This window comes from Monopterus albus, unplaced genomic scaffold (genome assembly GCF_001952655.1).
Source record: "Monopterus albus unplaced genomic scaffold, M_albus_1.0 scaffold131.1, whole genome shotgun sequence".
Classification (NCBI taxonomy): Eukaryota; Metazoa; Chordata; class Actinopteri; order Synbranchiformes; family Synbranchidae; genus Monopterus; species Monopterus albus.
Window position 1 is genome coordinate 1,282,568 of NW_018128011.1, and position 17,261 is coordinate 1,299,828.

General features: G+C 40.8%; 1 protein-coding gene across 1 annotated transcript; it reads right to left on the minus strand.

The window, feature by feature from the left end:
* Positions 1-40: 40 nt before the first annotated feature.
* Positions 41-16,167, minus strand: atxn2l (ataxin 2-like). Its single transcript, XM_020613210.1, has 21 exons — positions 15,825-16,167; positions 15,394-15,451; positions 14,009-14,065; positions 13,822-13,893; positions 13,479-13,668; positions 12,397-12,515; positions 12,020-12,111; positions 11,074-11,280; positions 10,481-10,791; positions 9,977-10,060; positions 9,719-9,859; positions 7,564-7,933; positions 6,968-7,037; positions 6,522-6,683; positions 6,322-6,385; positions 5,355-5,521; positions 3,886-4,018; positions 1,888-2,000; positions 1,302-1,484; positions 981-1,137; positions 41-470 (listed from the first exon to the last, which is right to left on the minus strand). The coding sequence occupies exons 1-21, from the start codon at positions 15,839-15,841 to the stop codon at positions 412-414; spliced, it is 2,826 nt and encodes a 941-aa protein (XP_020468866.1). The 5' UTR covers positions 15,842-16,167; the 3' UTR covers positions 41-411.
* Between the last annotated feature and the right edge of the window lie 1,094 nt (positions 16,168-17,261).

Consider the following 17,261-nt stretch of genomic DNA (forward strand, 5'->3'; position numbering starts at 1 on the left):
TGCTACAGTGTGGTAAAGGGTATGAAAATTAAAATATATATATTTTTTAAGTGGTTTTATTAGTAATGAACTGGTTTCGTCTGAAAAGACAGAGGTGGAACTGGGCGTAAAAACAATGTTTTCACTGTCGTAAGTCCAAAAGCTTCCACCAGTTTGTCTTGAGTCCAGCTTCATGTCCATGCGTGTAAACAGTCTGTACTTACATAGTAAAATCCACTAAAACTTTCTCCTCAAAGTTGACTGAATCTTGTCCTGTGAGAAGTTTGTCTTCCCTCTGCTTTTCTAAATTCTCTGGGAAAAAATAAAGATGTTAACTTTATGTCAAGAGGTGGGAATGTTATGAGTGGCTTGGGATTTCGTCACGTAAACACTGCTGTCTTCGCTCCAGACTCCAGCTGTGACAAGGACACTTCAGTTTGCAGAGGGATGGAAGGACAGTTGCTGGGTCGGGTGAGCCTGAACTTGAACAGCTGCAAGGCAATGCACAAAAAACTTAAACGTGAACCCCTGTAAAACCACAACATTTGGTGTTTATACGAATTAAATGAATTTGATATCAAATGTTTAGTGTGCTTTCAAAGCACTGGTAGAATTTTGTGATCTCTGGTCACAACCAGGATGTTTCAGCTGGTCTCTAGTCTTTCTGCTAAAATAAGCTAATCAGCTGCTGGCTATAGATTCATACAGTATTTACTGTACAGGTATGAGTGGTGTCAGAGTGAATATTTAAAACCTCAGGACAAACAAGATTTCTAAAAATATTACAGTACTGCTTCAAGGTATTGAATTTGACACTTCAGAGGTGAGCAGCTGCAGCAAAACTAGACTCAGCATGTTAAAGGAGCTGCATGTGAGGCGCATGTGAGCTTTAACACCTCACTATCACCCAGATTTTCTTCTGTTTCCTCTGATATATTTTTCCTGAAGAGGAAAAATGTGCCCTCATTCACAGGACAAGGTCTATATCTAAGATGTTTTACCTTGGGGGGGCCCGATGTAGAAGTGTTGCGGTGCTCCCTGTTGGGGTGGTGGGCCGTGTGGGGGGTTGGAGCCACTACCCTGCTGAGGGGGGCCGTAGTGAAGCATGACGGGTGGGTGGCCGTGACCACCAGAGTGGTGAGGTCCTGTGACATGAGCCTGCAGAGGACAAACAAAACAACAGGTCCAGTTTTAATAGATGTAATATTCTAGATAAGATCTTACATATACAGGATGAAATTGTAATTCAGCATAAATTCTAGTAGGACCATTTCTGACATCCCACATCAGATTCTCTTAAAGACTAAGCTGTTGACAGGCACCTGTGTGAGTTGGCTGATTGAAGGGAAGCCGTGTGGCAGTGGCTGGTGGGCGGAGAGGCTGTATCCCTGCATGGTGTAGGAGGCCTGGGGGGAGCTGTGGCCAGGTGGCAGGGTTGGAGGGGTGGGAGCTGAGAGACCTCCAGGATGAAACATAGACTGAGGCTGTGGACCACCCTGACTCGACTGCGAGTGAAAACAAGTGGAAAAGTGTTTGACAGAGATAACAAGTATAATACGTTGCCTGGTTGTGTCAAACGACCTTGTTCACTGACAAACTACTATATGTTTAAGCCCATTTACTACAAATTGCTTGTACAATATTAATAACCATTTTATAAAATTCCCCCATGTTTTTTTCCATCATCCAGGCAGGCTGGTTTACATTCATTTCAGTAAAGTGTGAAAATAAACAAAGAGAATATGAATATTCTTATAGTCATAATTTACAGCTGAACAATCAGAACTGTGGTTAAAGCTCAGACTCTTCTTAGAAGTCGTCCTGGGCTGCTGCATTCAAGTGCTGGAAGGCAGCAACAGAAAATCCAGAACACTGTGGTGTGTAGTGAAGTGAGTCAGCAGAGCTCACCTGAGTGTGTCCTGTACTGGGTGCAGTGTGTTGGGGTGGGGGTTGATTCCCAGTAGGGGTACTGGAAGGCTGAGGGTGGATGGAGCCCGAATGGTGAGAGAATGACTGAGGAGCTAAGGCAAAGAGCAAATAACAAAAAAAGAATGATAGTCGGGAAATATAATTTTGTAACTTCAGTCCAGAAGCACTGTTCCCTGTTATTCCTTTAATGCTTATAAAAACAGATACCTTCCAGTAATCTGAGGGATTCCAGTGTTTCTCATCCTGAAGTTACAAAGAGCTGACCTGCACTTTCTGTTTCCATGCTATACGTGTACAGCTGAAGTTAAAAGTTTACATATACCTTCGCCAAATAAATGTACACTCAGTTTTGCATAACTCCTGACATTTAATCCCATAAACATTCCCTGTCTTAGGTCAGTTAGGATCACTACCTTATTTTTAGAATGTGAAATGTCAGAATAATAATAATAATAATAATAATAATGAAAAAAGACTGACCAGCGTTAATTTCTTTCATCACATTCCCAGTGGGTCAGAAGTTTACATACACTTGGCTAGTATTTGGTAGCACTACCTTTAAATTGTTTAACATGGGTCAGATGTTTCAGGATGCCTTCCACAAGCTTCTTACAATGAGTTGCTGGACTTTTAGCCCATTCCTCCAGACAGAACTGGTGGAACTGAGTCAGGTCTGTAGGCCTCCTTGCTCCCACAGCCTTTTTCAGTTCTGCCCAAAAATTTCCTATTGGATTGAGGACAGGTCTTTATTATGGCCACTCCAGCACCTTGACTTTGTTGTCCTTAAGCCATTTTACCACAACTTTGTAAGTCTGTTTGGGGTCATTGTCCATTTGGAAGACCTTCTGTGACCAAGCTTTAACTTCGTGACTGATGTCTTGAGATGCTGCTTCAACATATCCACATAATCTTCCTTCCTCATGATGCCATATATTGTGTGAAGTGGCCCAGTCTCTCCTGCAGCAAAGCACCCCCACAACATGATGCTGCCACCCCCATGCTTTATGGTTGGGATGGTGGTCTTCAACTTGCAAGCCTCCCCCTTTTTTATCCAGACATAACGATGGTCATTATGGCCAAACAGTTCAATTTGTTTCATCAGACCAGAGGACATTTCTCCAAAAGTAAGATCTTTGTCCCTATGTGCAGCTATAAACCATAGTCTGCCTTTATGGCGGTCTTGGAGCAGTGGCTTCTTCATTGCTGAGCAGCCTTTCAGGTTTTGTTGATACAGGACTTGTTTTACTGTGTATACAAATACTTCAGTACTTGTTTCCTCCAGCATCTTCACAAGGTCCTTTGCTGCTGTTCTGGGATTGATTTGTACTGTTCAGACCAAAGTACATTCATCTCTTTGAAACAGAACGCGTCTCCTTCCTGAGCGATATGATGGCTCCATTGTCCCATGGTGTTTACACTTGCGTACTATTGTTTGTACAAATGAACGTGGTGCCTTCAGACGTTTGGAAATTGCTCCCAAGGATGAACCAGACTTGTGGAGGTCCACGATTTTATCTGAGCTCTTGGCTGATTTCTTTTGATTTTCCCATGATGTCAAACAAAGAGGTACTGAGTTTGAAGGTAGGGCTTAAAATACATTTACAGGTTGACCACCTATTGAATCAGATGATGTCAATTAGCCAATCAGAAGCTTCTAAAGCCATCACATCATTTTCTGTAATTTTCTAAGCTGTTTAAAGGCACAGCCAACTGAATGTATGTAAACTTCTGACCCAATGACAAAATGTGCAGTCACATTTATTTCCTATGTAGGAGATAAGAACTCAAACATCTGCAACACATCTTTTCTGTTCGGAGCCCTGAATTCACAACTAGTGACTCACTGTGAGGGCAGATCACAACAAACTAAACTACATTAAATAAAATGTATGTTTTGGTTAACATAATCCTGTTGTGACTCATTAAAATAAATCTGTTCAATTGAACCTAGATATGATCACCCCACTTCCTGCTTACCATACAAGGCCTGTTGTGGCCCTGGCGGGCCCTCAGCTTGGCTGGGGTACTGGGGGCCAGGAGGACCCATTGGCTGAGGAGGGGCCCCAGATGTCAACATCCTAGCACCCCCTTGTAGCATAGAGTAAACTGGCTGGAAATAACAAGAGAGACAATAGAGGGTGTTTTTAAACATACGGATAAAAAAAACCCTGTCAAACCAAGAGTAAACCAAAGATTTTATCAAATGCTCATGGAACCAAACAGGAAATTATATTAGATTAGTTTAGTTCCTGTGACAAAAAAATTATGCAATAGTCCAACTCTGTAGCGGGGGTTTTATTAAGAGAGGTTTTTGATGTACTACAAATCCGATTTAGATGATGAACATTTACATTTTCAATTTGACTTTGTCTAGGAGCATGTGCTGCATGCCTTCTCTTCCTGTTTCCTGTCAGATAAAAAAAAAATGTCACATCGAAAAAAATCTAAATAAAAGATTAGAGTGTCATTATGCCCTTTGACTGAGATCATAGTAGATTTACACTCTTTGTCCAAAATAGACATTACTGTTGGTCTACAACCTGGAAGTAGGATGTTACTTTAACCTTTACCACCCAACCTTGGGGCCAGGACTTCATGTAGGGTCCCTGACACTCAAAGAGTCACAATAAATTTCTTTAAGTCCCCCTCCAGTCAAAAGCCTGTGTTTCTTCTAGTTCCTTTACTGTGATGGTGTTCACAGTTCACAGAGTGAATTACAAGCAGAGTTTACACTCACATTCATCCCCTGAGGGTGGCAAGTTTCTCTAAGCTCAACTTAAATCTCTGGACATACCTGCAGGATTTATGACATCACAACCAGTTTGGAGGCAATCATGGTCCAATATGAAACTTACATGGTGTGATGTTGAAACTTGAAGCCTCCATGTTCCAAACACTGACAATGGGCTTTTCAGGGAACTAGGAAACATCTCGTGTCCAACAGGTAAATGTTTGAAATCCTATATTCAGAGATTCTGGATTCATCCATAAGGGAGATGGAAGAAATGTATTTTTAAGAATTTTTAACCAACTGGGTTTGTCGCAACTCTTCATTAAAATCTGTTGCTTAAAGAAATCCAATATTGAAAGAAATAAATTAAATAACAGGGAACAAGAAAATGTCTGGAACCTAAAATTGGGATGCTGAAATAAAAAGGGTGGAGTCCTCTCAACTAAACTGTCTAAAATGAACATTATCCAGAAAAACGTCAGCTCACTAATGACAGCTGAACTTCTCACCACCTTCATGGCACCAGCACAACCATCAATTATTTTAATGGAATTCCTTCAGATCGTTTCTGGGTGAGAATTCACTCTTTAAAAATTCAACCAGGTTTTATATTTCAGTGACAAGCTCTTATCCTGTGCTGAATTATTTATTAATGAGACAGACATATCTCAAAGTAACCTTGGTTTAGCTAAAAATCAGTGAGCTTCTGCTGTACCTGCCCGTGGTAGTGTGGGGGCATGGCCTGGATCACCTGACCATATTGCAGGTAGGACTGGGGGTAAGGCGAAGCCACCAGCGGGGGTCCTGCTGCAGAGGCTGCAGCTGAGATCATGGGGGAGGCTGGGGAGGTGTGGTGCTCCGGACGGGGTGCCACCATCGGACCTGAAATGACAGAACAAGTGCTCAATGTTTCACTTGAATTATAAGAACCAGGATGACCAGTAATGCTAATGCTTAAAAAAAAAAAAAAAAAAAACACATGCTGAGAGATCCAAATGAAAAAAGTTGCTATTAATGGATTTTGTCGCCCATGTTTTCTCTGGTCTGCACCTTGTGTGTGTGTGTGGCTAAGCTCTGCACAGACACACAACAGCAGTCCAGCGTCCTGTAATGAGACAGCACTATGGAGAAACGCGATACTCCATGGGGAAATATTCTGGGCCGATGCAAAATATTAATGAAGATCAGTGGAAAACACACTTAAGCACATCATCGTGGAGATAGTCCGGCCATATTAGGAGGGACAGGCAGGGTAATGTCCACGTGAGCTTCCCTGGACATTTCCCACTCATGCCTTTCCACACACACAGCTTGCTTGCACAGACAATATCAGGACTTCACTTCATGTCTACAAGAGGTACAAGTAGCTTACTATTTTATGAGTGAGGACCAAAAAAAAAAATCTTTGCTTTATATGCAGACTGTTGTTTAACCCTTAAGTGTTATGGTGAACAGCTGAAAAAAACTGAAAAGCCTTATTATTCTCAGGCAGGTTCTGCAGTTGTTTTTTGGATTTATGGGCATTTACTTGCAATGGGGCATCAGAGATGATTTCTGTTTCTCCAAACCCCCAGTTTGAAAAACTCTGCTCAAATATTTTCTGTTTCTGCTTAGAGTCTGCACAGACACACAAAACAAAACTGACTCAAAGAAAAATGTATACATGTGTATATGGTATATACCTTTGGCTCTGGGGTATTTGCCCTGGTTAACCGTCGACATGGTGTACTGATACATTTGTGGTGCCTGAGGATGAGGCAAGGAGACATTAAAGCAGCGTCATGTTTTCTGAGATGAATCTTTACTGCCATCTGACTAGTGAGCCAATTCGTTCTTGGTCACAGACAGCAAAAGGACTGAATTAAAGTTCAGAAACTCAGACCTGGATGGAGTGTCCTTGGAGGGGGATGGGAGGGATGTAGGAGAGGTAGTGTCCAGGCGGACTGCTATAGAGACCCCCCCCTCCTGGCTGTCCTGGAGGAGGTAGCACCACAGTAGGGGTGGGAGGTACTGATCGAGGAGGAGTGGGGGTTGATGCAGGTTTCTGTCACAACACAAAGATGGAAATCAAGTCAGAGAGCACAATCTGAAGTCAGATTCAGCTGTCTGGTAGGTTTACAAACCTTATAATCTACTGGATGTGACTGACATGTCTCTCAGTGACAACTGATATAGTACAACTGTGTCATATCCATCATATTATTGTTAAAGGCCAAAAATCTTCATGAATTGACAGCTTATATTGATTAAAGTCAGTACTGTTGCTTTATAGTGGGCTACCATGACACAAAATGAAACAGCTGTTCGTGTCAGCTCCAACAAACTAACCAGCACTGCGGTTCCTTTTATGGGAAGAAATTCTTTTGCATTCGGATTCAGGGTTGAGTTTTTCACTTGCCTGAAATACAGCAAACAAGAGAAGGGATTATTAAGCCACAAAAAAAGCAGAAACAACTGCATAAAAAGGCCTTTCCATTAAAGTGTACCAATAAAATCCAAACATTTTATTTCTTTTCACAACAGTTTCTGTCTGAGCTGCCATTTACAATAATATGAAACAGATAAGATCTGTAAATCTAAAGATTTGAGAGGCCAGTACTGAAGTGCAAGATTATTATTAATTACTGTTCAGCAGTAGTGAACCTCCACCTAATAAAATTAACCAGTCTCAGAAATCTGTGTTGTTAACCCTTGAACCTTGTGCTTTTCCTCCTTTTAGGCAATTTTTTGTGGTATACACACTACTCATCTTAGCTGCATAAGCCCTGTGTGTCCAGATTTGACAAAGTTACAAATTATGAGGAAGTGATTTTTGTCCCAGATGCAGACATGTATACAAACACAGTGAATGTACTGCAGTAGTAGTAGTTCTAGCAGTTCTATCCTTATCCTTATTGTCCTTAACAGTAATAACAGTTACTTACACTGCAGCTACACTCACAGCCTCTGCTCGTTCACTGCTCTCTGGACAGGACTCATCACTGCTGCTGGGGGTCGGGGTCGGCTGTGGCGTCTCAGGCTGCGACCTCTCTGGCCCTGAGGCCTGGGGGCCAGCTGGAGCTGGAGGAGTAGGCACAGCAGGGGACATGGTAGGGGGAGCTACCTGTGTAGCTTGCTGCAGATCTGCAGAGGAGGTGGAAGGTTTAGGCGGGCCTGGGGACGATGAAGAGGAGGAGTCGACAGCTGGTGCAGAGCTCTGCTGAGGAGGATCTGCAGAGGCTGGGGTTGCTGAAGGAGAGGAGCTGGGCTGACTTTCGGTTCGCTCTTTAGCTGCTGTGCTGAGGATTTCATTCACTGTGCAAGATGAACAAAAAGACTGAAATCCAGCTGGAAGGCCAATTGCTATGAGAGTTTTGACATTTGATAAATCCAGTTTCACCTGTCTTAATATCTCTGTTTCAATTAAAGCATACAATTAAATGCTGGTCAAAGCTTTAAAGACCTAAGATTCCAAAGAGTACATTCCTTTGGATGTACAGTTGTGAGCATATCGTTTAAAACTGTCACTTTAAATCATCTTATTCTGAAAGTCAAATGATCACATTTTCAGTTTTTCCCTGGACATAGCAATATAGCAATGTGCACAATTTCATGTCCTACTGTATATATGCAGAAAATTTGGGTTCCATCATTTGTTAAATACATTGTTAATCTGTTATTTGTACCGATCATTCATTAAACAAGAATCTCAAACATCTTTTTGTCAAAGAATTTTGAGATATTTGGTGGTTTTTTTTTATACCTTTGGGTTCTGGACAATTCAGCAGACATAATAAGCAATATGAAGATGTCCAAATTTTTTTTTTTTTTTTTATAAAATGACCAAGTTATTAAATGGGTAATTCACATAATACTTAAGAGACTCGTTGATAGTAAAACAAATTACACTAGCCTACAACCAAAATGCTTCTGTAACAAAAATAATTGATCTTTGGTAATTCTGGACCACTGAAAACAAAAATGATATTTACAACCGTTGACTGGCTCTGGCTTGAAAGACATGTCACTTACAAAATGTTTCACTCAGTATTCCTCACTGAATAGCAAACAAAGCAATCTGGTAGACTTGGAACAACTATGCCATGAGCAATGTGCTAAGATTATACCTGAAAGGACACAAATGCTGCTCAGAGGGTACCCAACAACTGTACTGGCTGAATGTGCATTAAATATTATATGGATGAAAAACAATGTCCTTGTTTTACTTTTTTTGCCATTTCAAGTAGACGTAAACTTTTACGCCCAACTGTTAGGTATTTTTAGTCAGATAGATATTGGATAGATACTTTATGTATTAGAAATGTTTAGTGGAGATAGGATGTCTAGTTAGACTGTTAAATGCTTAGTCATGCTTATGAGTTTCTACAGGGTACATCTGGTCAAGGATAACTAGAGAAAAGTTGATGACTGTCAGCAGACAGGGTGTTTAATATTATTATTACGACGTGTATAACTGTAGCCTTAGCCATAATATGTTCTTATGTTTAAGTCACGACATGTTACTAGAGGTCGTGTGAGAATGTTTTTAGCTACACACCACTTAATCAACAGACACACATGCACATTGATTTGCTTCATGTTTTGACTATTGCTAGAGCCAGTTGCAGAGCTGGCAACAGAGACGTCTCGGTTGACGTTTCTGTGTAGTATGGGGCTAGCCCAACCGAGGGGATATAATGTATAGGCCTGGTGGGTTCAGGGTCTTTCATCTTTCATCTGCCTGCGAGCAGTTTGGAGGTGCAAGATGCCTGAGCGTGTAATGTTAATTTTGCCTGTGATCCTTTGAATAAATCAGCACTGTTTTGAAGTTACTTGGACTGTCTCGTCTCTCAGAGTTAGCAATGGTAACAAGAACTGGAAACCAACAACTATATCTATCTGACTAAAAATACCTAACACAACTGTAAACAACAAAGAGTTAATGTGGATGTACTGTATGTGCAGTGTGATACCACCCACTGGGATTAAAGAACCTGTGAACTCTTACCTACATAACTGATCACAAATAAACTGTTCATGTGGAGCCTTTGTCTGAATATTTAATAATCACAGACTTGAACACTTAACATAATGTCTCACCATCCACAGGGAAGAGGGGGGTGGGGCCAGAGGGTTTGCAGCTGGATGCTGTGGTGATAGTGGAGGAGGAGACATCCAGGAAGCCAGGGCCAATCAGGGCGAGGTCCTGGGGAGGGGCTTCGGGTTTTGCAGCACGAGAAACTGACAGATGGATAAATAGAAAAAAACAGAGATGGAGGTAAATTAATGCTGTGTCCACGTGACGAAACAAACTCATCTGTGATGAACATTTTTCCACCCGTTTCTGTTTGTATTAACCTGCAGGTGAGGACTGGGAGTTTGGGGTTCGCAGGTTTCTGTTGCTTTGAAGTCTCTGGGATTTTGGGGAGGATCTCGAAGCAACTGAAGAAGAGAGAAAAGCAGTTAGGACTGACACACCACCACACAAATGCACACACTGAACAGCAATGTTTACAAATGTGGACTACTGGTTAATAGCCTGCCATTTGTGCTCTCTCTCCAAGTTTATGCATACACAACCCTTCCCAGACTATTTCCTGTCCCATGTGCTTTTGACCACACCCTGAAGGTAAATTTCACCAGGTGATTTTTGAATCTTCGTGTAGGCATGAATATGCTTAACTAACATCTTTCTGACACTCCTTCAGAGAGGCGTCTTAATAAAATCTATTTGTGAAACAGGAAAAATCCAAAAACAAGCCTCGTTCTCGCTTAACTGCAATAAATAGAAGCACTGTCCACTATTTGGGAATGTCTGTTACATATCAGCATTTGTCTTCAAGCCTTAAACCACCTCTATACCTCCATTAACAGATGAGCATGTTGTATCAGCCAGCGCCTGTGGGTGTGAGAGGGAGTGTGGGAGAACATGATTGGTGCAGGGAGGGCTGCTGGCTCCAGGCGGACTGCACTGAGTCTGGTGGGGAGAGTAGGAAGTTCTGACAGACTGCGGGCTGCTCCTATCAGAGGGCGGTTTGGGTGAGGAGGAGCTGGGTGGTGGATGTCTGGAAGATGTCAGTGCTGTGGTTCGACCGGAAGCTCCACCCCTCATGTTGCCGGCAGACAGGCCGATCTCTCGAGCCCTCTGCGGAAGAGGAATGTATTTGCCTTCCCTGGAAAACCAGATTGAAGAAGCAAGGTGGTGAGAGGAATTTCTGGAAGATGATCAGATTTTATCCGGTCCATATTCAAAGGTGCAGTGTGTGAGATTTAGTAACATCTAGCACGGAGGTTGCAGATTGCAACATTCAGCAAAAACATTCAGTAAACCTCTCAAACATTATGTTGAACAGCCCTCACATTGATTACTGTAAATGCAGGACAAATTGCACAATCGGAAATAAGGTAGCAGAGCTAAATCAGCGAACAAAAACAGTGCATTAAGTCACTCTCACCTGCTGGTGGAGGAGAACCCAGGGCTGGCCCTGTCCTCTCTCTCTCGAGCCACAGAGCTGTATTTTTCCTCTTCACTCTTGCCCTCGTCATTCTCTATAGAAACCCGTCGACGGTACTGCAGGCTGCCCTCGATCTCGTTGGCTAACCGAGCTGCTCGTGCCTCACGCTGCCGGTAAACGTCTGAGTTCCCCTTTTCCAAAGGCATACTGGGATACCAGATAGGAGACGTAAATACCAGACCATCAAGAAGGTAACATCACTGGGAATAAAATTTGTTTTCAACTTAATGATTTAATGGCGTTGGAGCAGTGACTGGTTATGAAGGGATAAACTGATGCATTAGAATATGTATTTCAGCCATGACACTCCCAGTAATTTTGTTTTTCTTTAGAGTTCATTTATTTTGGGCATTTGGACAAATGAAGAAAATCAACTAAATTACTGCAACTGGTATTAGTAATAGCATTATTCTGACATATATCACATGAGGAGTGAAATGCCATTCATTTCTTTACAACAGTTTTGGCCCCCATTTCTTTTAGTTGGGAAAACATTTTTCTCAGTAGGCTTAACGTGTAAAATAAAATAACCCAAACATACGTCTACTTTAAAAGGTTGATTGGATTTTGACAATTCCCAATCTCATCCTCATATTTTTTTTACAATTTTCTCTAAATAAATAGTCTGTGTTCTTGTCCTGTCCTGTTCCACATTCTTAACAACACATTTAGAAAGTAAAATGTTGTCATATCTGATAAGAATGATCAAATATAAAATATTTAAATATAAAAATGGGAAAAGTCCTATAATGCCTTATAATGTTGGTGAGTGAGCACTGAATTTATTCTACTGTCACATTCACTCTAAGTTACTCTGGATAAGATGATTGCATAAATGTATTAAACTGTAAATGTTTAGTGACAGCTGACTGAGGGGCAGACTCACGTGTACATGGAGAGGCTGGAGTCATAGGTGGACTTGATGCCGTATGCCTCCTCATTAAATCTGAACATCTCGTTGGCATCCCAGCCGTTTGACTGACAGAGAAAAAGTAAAAAAATAAAGTGAGATGAATTTATCAGCGCTCTCTGTTATAGTGGAGACACTTTCTAAATTAGTTCAACCTATCTTGACATTAGACTCTTCTTCTCCTACTCTTGAGGGCTCCCATTAGGGGACGCCACAGCGAATCATCGGTTGCCACCCAACAGATGATACGCATGCTAAACACCGGATTATCTTGACATTACACTATTCACTTTTTTGGACATGGCCAGATTTCATTTCATAAAACAAATCCAGTAAAGTGTGTGTCTCCTCACTGTGTCCGATTCCAGCTCGAAGTTTTCTCCATTTCCATCTCCGTCCCATCTTTGCAGCACCTTCTCCCTGTGCTCCCCATTCACCCGCGATGAACCGATGGCTGTGTCAGTGAATGTGTCTGTATACAGATAAACACATACATACCACAGACAGGACAAATGCTATTACCACCAATTAAGTGTTATCCAAAGGAATTAGTTGTTGAGCTGCAACCTGCAGGTTACATTTTTTTACAAAATGTGTGCATAACGTGTCATGAAAATGATCATAAGGTATAACCGACAACTTCAGCTTGCTAACACTAGAATCCTAAAGTCTGGTTACATAGCTGTGCAAACAAGTCACCAACCTAACACAATTGCAGTTTTATTTTCATGTGGTGTTACAAGGCTTTAGGAGACAGTGCAGGCCATATAGCACCAGCAAAGGACGATCTTTGGCTTCTTTTCCTTTTTGTCATTATTTCTCCTAATCCTTGTCTGTTCCCAGTCTCTTTGACACCTACAGTAGTAGGCTCATAATTATTGGCTGTAGATTGTTATGTGCATATGAATATAGTTTTTCAACCTTTTCGGTATCAAACATAGCATAGGAAGTAATAGATAACATGGTAAACTTAAGCCATTCACCCTTTTCTGATATCACCTCCAATTTGTCTTTTTTCAGTGTATAATAGATACAGTACATTTCTTTTAAAAATGCTGTTTTTATATCACTTCCCTATACATTGATTCACTGGAGTTGCTAACCTGTTAGTTGCACTTTAGGGTTAAAATCATTTGAAACAACATGTTAAATAGAGGGCTGCAGAGGTATTGGTAGGTGTATTCTTTGTCAGTCAGGCTAGCTGTTTCCCCTTGTTTGCGGTCTTTACGTCCTGACTCCAACTCTGTACTTAAAACACAGAAATGAGATTGTTCACCTGAACACTTAGATGTCTGAAATAAAGGAAGTAAGTTTTCACAAAATGTTGGTGCATTTCTTAGACAACAATGTAGATACCCATGCTGGCTTTCCTTTCATGCAAGCACTTTCTGTGTCACAAGACAAAAATCAGCTGTCCCCCCATGTGCCTGGTTACCTCTGACAGCAAAGTTGAGGTCAACATCCTGGCAGGTCATGGTGACCAGGTCAGTCGGGCTGAAGATCATGGTGTCGGTGATATCCTCAGTTCTGGGCAGAGAAGCCTGGTTTTCTCCCCCTCCTCCCTCACCTCCTCCTCCTACATCCCCATCGCAGCGTTTATGAACAGCATCCACAGCCAGCTCACACTGGGTGTAGACAGTGGAAAGAACACAGTCAAATCACATTTGATTATATAATTATTGCTGTAGCTGTGAGAATTAGTGCAACAGTTGTGTCTATAATGTGCCAGAGAATGAAGGAGTCAGAGACCAGACCAGAGAATGTAAAGAACCTTTTACCTGTGAGCTCAGAGTCTTGAATATTCCTTCATACACTGTGCCATTTTTCACTCTCACATCACAGGTGGAACCCTGAAAGAAGTGGCGAGGAAAGCTTCAGTCTTTCTGTACATGTTGCTTACACAAAGATCTGCATAAAATCAATTTAAACCAGGACTCGAGGCTGATAGGTGAGTGCAATACTCACCACAACTGCTGTGAGAAAATGAAGCATGCGGGCATTGTTGTAGACACCTTCAAATACCTGCAAATACAGATGACATGTGAGCATGAGCCACAGTGAAGAACAAATATATCACTACAGCATGCAAAAAGATTAAAGTTCTGGGGATTTTTTTTTTTTTTGGCTATGGCTACTGTACTACCACAAAATCATCAGAGGCCTGGATTGGCCATATTTTTGAAGCCAATACTGATATCAGAATTTGAGAGTTTAAAAATCAGTTAGTAATATATGGTCCAACATTCCTCTTACTGTAATTTGTATAAGATAAACATTTTAACACTATTGTGCTGTTTAAAAACAGCATTTCTAATAAAGATTGCTTAAATTTGGTATCTCTTATACAACTGTGTCTTTTCTTCATTCAGTCTACACATTCTCGCCAATGTGTGGTAACCCTGTCTCTCTCAATTATTAGAGTAATTTTTTAAAGGAAATTCTAAAAAAATAGCTGTATCCAGCCTGTTTTGATTTCTGAGTAATGGAGTGCTGCTGACGTGGCTGGTTTCGAGTAGGTTCTTCATCTCTGCAGAGGACTTCTGAAGCTCTAAGGTGGCAGAAAGTAACTAACAAATAGTAGTAATACTGTACCTAAGGACATTGTGAGGCAGTATTACTAGTTTATGGGACTACAACTGCATTTACTGGGCATATATTACACTTTTTAGTCCACCAGTTTATTTTGTGGATCAAGATTTTACATACAAACAGATTTTAACATTATATGATATCATATCATACATTGTTATTGCTTGAAAACAAACCAAACAGTATGTTAAGTAATTATACTTGGCTCCAGTTCAACCAGCTGCAACATTAAAAGGCTATTTAGATATTCAACATAATAATGTAAAATCGTAAGAATCAGAGATGTATGTTTATGCATAATGAGTACTTTACCCTTTGATACTTTTTGCTTGTAGATTTTGCTGACAATACCACTGTCTGTGTTTTAATAACAACAATAATAACGTATATGCACTGATGTACTGCTACTTCAACTTTAGTAGGATCTCAGTACTTCTGCCACTAATTAAATGTGGGTGTGATGTTGTACACACACACATACATATATTATATCTATACATACATACATACATACATACACACACACACACACACATATATATAAAACAACTTTTTAGCATGTTGCTAATACATGGTGCCTGTCAGTAGCGAGGACAGCTGAGGAATGGGATGTTCACAGGAAAAAAAAACAGTTGTTATTATTGTTCCTAAACACTAAAATTATTTAAGTTCTTATTTTAACAAATAGGACCATTGTACTACCTGGGATAAATATTTCAACAGCTGCTAAAAACAATAACAGCTTAGCTGTCAGTACTTACTATGCTCCGTACAGGGGATGACTGAGCCTGTGATGGTGGTTTCATTGTGTTCTTAGTCCTGAAAATGTTAAGGGGGAAAAAGTCCGCTAATTACTAAAGGTCTCAGTTGCACCTTCAATGAGAACAATAAACATAATCTTATTGCGGAACCGTTCTAGCTAACTAGCAAGAAACTTCAATGTTGACATGGCATGATGTGGTAAAAGTTAGATTAACTACCACCGTGTAAACAGTTTCTCTTAACGATAACGTAGAAAATACTCTCGGTTGTTGTTGTACAGAAGAGTGAAATTAGCTAGCTAGGTAAGCTAAAGCAGCTAGCTTAGCGTCGACGTCGAATTTTAAAAACAGACACAGATAAACAACTAAAAATGATGCTGGCATTACATTAGAAACTGACAGGTCAGCAAATCTTAGTATGTAAACAGTACTTTTTAGTCATGTGCATCCCTCTTCTTCCAATCTCGTCTCTTGCAGTAAAAAGTCCAACGTTTTGACAGGCCAAAAACGATACACCGCTGAAAAACAAAACGCGGCACCGGGAGCGCTCGATTTGTTACCACCCGTTAACTGCTCTTCATGTGATACGGGTCGACTCTGACAGGCGGACTACTCCAGACATCGGAATCCAGTAAAATAGTTTCATTTATATTTCTAGGTGGTTTTGCTGTTTCGAAAGTCACCTTAACCAGTAACGTAGTTAGTCATAAGGTGGCAATATGTGATATATCAGAAGTAGGTTAAGAGCAACCGGGCTTAACCAAGTTGCTTTAACAAACGCACAAATTGTAAACGCCGCCTACTAATATACTACAAACTCTTATTAGACAAGCTCCTGTCAATCATTTTTGACTCTTTATCTCATTAGCTTAATCTCGTGTCAATCATCACTCTTACAGCATGACAGTCCTACTAAAGGTTGTGTGCGACCATTTTATTTTGGTGAAAATATTACACATTCAAATTTTTTGCAACAAACGTGAGCTGAACTACATTCAGTTTAACCCTATGCCGTGCAATATATGAAATTCTAAAAGGCTGTTAACTTATTTGAGACAATAAGGCAATACGTGAACCACATAAAACTTTTGTGTTTTTGGTGCATACTATTAGACTACACCTGAAATCAATATGAACGATTAGTATTGCACAGCTTGCATCCATATCTTAAAGTCAACATTTACATTCACCTTGGTGACAGTCGTGAATTTTTATTTTAGAGATGTGTTGATTCAGATCATTGTGGAAGATTGCATTGCAGAACTATAGTCACTGGCATTTCTATTATTTTGTCCAAACATTTATATCAATGAGGCTCTGTTAGATAAGCAAGCACCTCTGTGTACAGTGGAGTACAGTCTGAAACTGTTTCAACAAAAACACAACACTATAAACTTCACAGGCTAGGATAAATTGCAGGATGGCTGGATTAGTTTTAGCTTGGTGTAACTAATAAACTGGCAACTGACTGCTTGTTTTTCTGCTCCTTACACATCCAGATGACTGGGAAACTACAGCAGAAGTGATCAGGGAGACAGGTAGGAAGGAAGGTGCTAGGTGTGTCATCTGGAAGGAGGAAAGAAGATAAGGAAACATGGTGGTGGAACAAGGAAGTACAGGACAGCATTCAGAGGAAGAGGCTAGCTAGAAAGAAGTGGGACGTAGAAAGGACTGAAGACAGTAGACAGGATTACAAGAAATTGCAGCATAGAGTGAAGAGGGAGGTGGCAATGGCCAAACAGAAAGCATATGATGAGTTGTATGCCAGGTTAGACACGAGGGAAGGTGAGAAGGACTTGTACAGATTAGCGAGACAGAGAGATAGAGATGGGAAGGATGTGCAACAGATAAGGGCGATTAAAGACAGA

What these genes read in the sequence shown, in the direction of transcription:
- atxn2l (XM_020613210.1), bottom strand. An exon ending in ATGCTCATCTGTTAATGGAG is followed by an intron (nt 10,061 to 10,480) that starts GTATAGAGGTGG and finishes TCTCTTCTTCAG; the next exon opens with TTGCTTCGAGATCCTCCCCA. An exon ending in GCCACAACAGGCCTTGTATG is followed by an intron (nt 2,001 to 3,885) that starts GTAAGCAGGAAG and finishes TCTTTGCCTTAG; the next exon opens with CTCCTCAGTCATTCTCTCAC.